The sequence below is a fragment of the Scaptodrosophila lebanonensis genome, unplaced genomic scaffold (genome assembly GCF_003285725.1).
Source record: "Scaptodrosophila lebanonensis strain 11010-0011.00,11010-0021.00 unplaced genomic scaffold, SlebRS2 tig00000024-arrow-pilon, whole genome shotgun sequence".
Classification (NCBI taxonomy): Eukaryota; Metazoa; Arthropoda; class Insecta; order Diptera; family Drosophilidae; genus Scaptodrosophila; species Scaptodrosophila lebanonensis.
This window is the reverse complement of record NW_022060538.1, coordinates 522,941-526,623: the sequence shown is the minus strand read 5'-3', so window position 1 is coordinate 526,623 and position 3,683 is coordinate 522,941. Positions and strand designations below refer to the sequence as shown.

Here is a 3,683-nt window from a genome sequence, read left to right as displayed (position 1 = left end):
ATTACTTGTTGTTTTTTTTTTAAATTTCTATAATTATTCTAAATACATGTACAGAGTATTTCAAAGTCGGGACACCCGACATAAGCTTCTCTACTTGTTTTTATTGCGATTTTGTTTAATTTTTTTTTTCAATTTTATTAAATCCTTTTAATTATTTTAAAGTAAAGGTACAGAGTATTTCAAAGTCATACATACACGTACATACAGTCATACTGATGCAGATTTTAATTGTGACAGTTTTAGAAAAACATGTATAAATATACATACATATATATTTACATATACATTGTATGTAGACGAATCTAAATCAAGAGGGAGCTAAATATAGTTTGATTTTTCGATTAGTTAGTGTTACGTTGAGCATCAGACTCCAACATTTAAGTATATAAAAAAAAAAAAAAAACAATTAAAAAAACTATTTTTGAAAATCTCAATAATATTAATACTGTGTCATGAATTGGTTTATCACAGTTGTGTTCTTTTTTAATTGGCTGGGGAATGCACACTTCTGCGTTGCTGATTTATACAACAATGGTGACGGGTTGGATAGGTCGTCGCAGTGGATTTTCAGGGAGGACGTGATGTTGAAATTCTATGACGCAGCACACACAGCAGATCGCTCCAAGGAGTTATTACAGAATCAATTGCGTCATTTTTTAGAAAATCTGCAAAAGAACCTGTCAACTTCACCAGTGTTAAATGGCTTCAGAAATGACCCCGCTATTGTCGTAGATGGACCGAAATTGGATGTAAACTCTTCAACGAATTATTTGCAACGCATTACCAAATTAAAGGAATTATCTATATTCTTTCACATTGCATCTGACTCAGCTGGAACATTTGCACGGCATAGTGAGCAGTTTTTCGACACAGCAAAGAACTTAAGCTATATCCTTTTGTTAAAATTGCGTCAGGTGCCGTCGACACAACCGACGCCAGTGAAAATTATGCTTACTAACTATTTTGAAGAAATGGAATATTTTCACATAATATTTTCGGAAATAATGGACGAAGCTCTAGAGTACACTCAAAGTATACTACATACAATCCAAAAAACGTTTATACACTACGCTGAAATTCAACGGTCTGTGCTGGACTGGAAACTCAAGATAGACGTAGTCTGCTGCAATCGGTATATGGAATTTTCGCAAAATTACTCTTCACAGATATTTAAATGTGCCGCTGGTAATGACCTTAATACTGCAGCTGATATATTTTCAATTACAATACTTAACGCCAAATACATCATGAGACAGTTGGAATTCCGCATTCAGCAAATATTTAATTGCTTTGTTTTCGGAAAATATAAAATACGATGTCGTTTTCTCTACAATGCTGAGAGAGATTTTCAACAATTATTTATGAAGCTTGAGGAACTGGAATCTTACTATGCCATAAGGAAGAAGAGCGGCCGTACACTAGCTAGGGTTCGAAGAATGGGACAATTTCAGGAGACCCCTAGAGCAATCAATGTTCAAAACTCAGAAAAACTGTTAAAATGTATTCCACCTAACTTTCCGGTTGCCCAGATGCCGAGCAGTTTAAGATCATGTTTTTATTTCATAGGTCATGACTAAGGACCTTTATCTAATTGTCCACTTGCATTTTATATATGTCAAAAAAATACATAATAAATTCTCCTTGTCCAAATTGGCTTTCAACCTTAAGAGTAATTAAATTCTTAATAGAAATGGGTTTTGGAAACCATTCTATAAACAAATTTACATATATGCCTTTAATGGTTTATAGTATTTGAAGCAAGATTGTTAGCTTTTATACAAGTAAGAGGTTTAGGTCGCTTAAAAAGAACAAGATTTTAAGTTTTAAGATGTATATATCGCTATTTAGATATAGTATCCATACAAAAATTGGTTAAATAATAATTAATATAAATTATCTATATATATAAAACAGTTTGTCCTGACTGACTGATTGACTGACTGACTGACTGACTGATTGGTGATCAACGCACAGCCCAAACGGTAAAGGCTAGGAAGCTGAAATTTGGACTCAAGTATCCTTTCGAAGTCTAGGTCGTAGAAGGGATTTTGGAAATTTCGAGCTCCAAAGGGGGGAAAAGTAGCTCCAAAGTTTGTTTGAAAAAAAAACTTAGTTTCTAAAATCAATTAAAGAATACAAACAAAACTGCATACTCGGATTTTCGAAATTTGTGTTGGAGCTTGAATTATTGGGGTTTTAATATTTATTCACTATTTCAAATGAAAAGTTTGTGTTATAAATTTAGTCCGATCGATTTAAAATTTGGGTAACGTAATCTACGTACCTAAATCTACAACTTTGCATTCAAGGATTTTCAAAATATGCATTTTACAAAAGCAGGCAGAACAAACAATACAAAATATCAAACAGTTGGGGACAACTAAGTATACATACACACACACACACACACACATGCAAACAGCTGTTCGTGTAGTTGCGTGCAAACGATTGAAATAGCCAGAGCAACATGTGAGACACTAATGTGTGAATGTCCATACATGTGTATGTTTGTACATTCCTCTTGCACTGAGAGAGCAAGATATGTTAATTAATTGAAAATTATATAACATTTTTAAAAGTAATTTTGTCTTTGTTTAGTGCATTTGGCATTAGGGTTTTCATTAATAGCTTTATGCAGCAACAACAAATATCAAATAGTTGGGGACATCACATACACACACTCACACACACAACAAGCAACAGTTCGTGTCTATGTGTGCGGTTCTCTACGTACGGTTGAAAAAGTGAAGAGAAACATACATATGTATTCATTCGCATTCGTATTAATGTATACATTGGGGAATCGAACACAGTTGTTTGATTGTAAATAAAATAATGCTCTAAAAACAACAACAACTGCAAGTCATTAGCTCGCTCTTCTTCTTTCGTTTTGACCATTTAATGTTAATTGCAAAGGCAAAACGCCAAAAGTTTACAGTTACCGTCGCTAGGCAACGACTGCGTAAGCGATAGTAAAGCAGAAACCGAATATCGGAGCTACGCATATTCTGCTTCGCATTGCGGGCAGATGTATGTACTTGTATGCATATGATTTGTTCTTATTGATCTCAATAAATAATTCGGTTTTATTATTTAAATATTCTGCTTATTGCATTCAAACTTCGATATTTTGATGGTATCGGTGCCAGTGGTTTTTGATCGTGGCTCATCGCTGCACGGCATTGACACGAATGCCGTGTTTCATATTCCGAGTTTGTGCGTGGCCGTATTGACTCAATATGACACGAAAAGACTCAAATGTGAATTTAAATTTGGACTCAAGTATCCTTTCATAGTATCCATCATAGTGTAGGAATACACTAAGAAGGGTTTTTTGAAAATTCTAGCCCCAAAGGGAGGAAAACACAAAATAAATACAATTGGAAACATTATATTGAGCCGGGTTAAGACGGGCAATACCTGCTAGTATACTTATAAATCTGTAAAAAAAAATAAAAGAAGGAATCGTAAATTTACATGTTTCTTTTAACTATATTTCAGATACATATTATGAATATAAAACGCGTTTCGTAAGCATTATTAAAAATTAATTTTGCAAACAACAAATATTGAAAATCTCGGTAATCTATTTCATTTTCTCCGTATTATACCCTGTATCCAAAGGGTAAAATAACACAGAAGAAGGCGTGGTACACAATATTCTTGAGTCGAATAGACGCGCA

The 3,683-nt window shown here is 33.7% G+C and overlaps 1 protein-coding gene across 1 annotated transcript; it reads left to right on the top strand.

Moving 5' to 3' along the window:
* The first annotated feature begins 425 nt into the window (after positions 1-425).
* Positions 426-1,667, top strand: LOC115621544. The gene has a single exon (XM_030515209.1). The coding sequence runs from the start codon at positions 453-455 to the stop codon at positions 1,575-1,577; it is 1,125 nt and encodes a 374-aa protein (XP_030371069.1). The 5' UTR covers positions 426-452; the 3' UTR covers positions 1,578-1,667.
* The last annotated feature ends 2,016 nt before the right edge of the window (positions 1,668-3,683 follow it).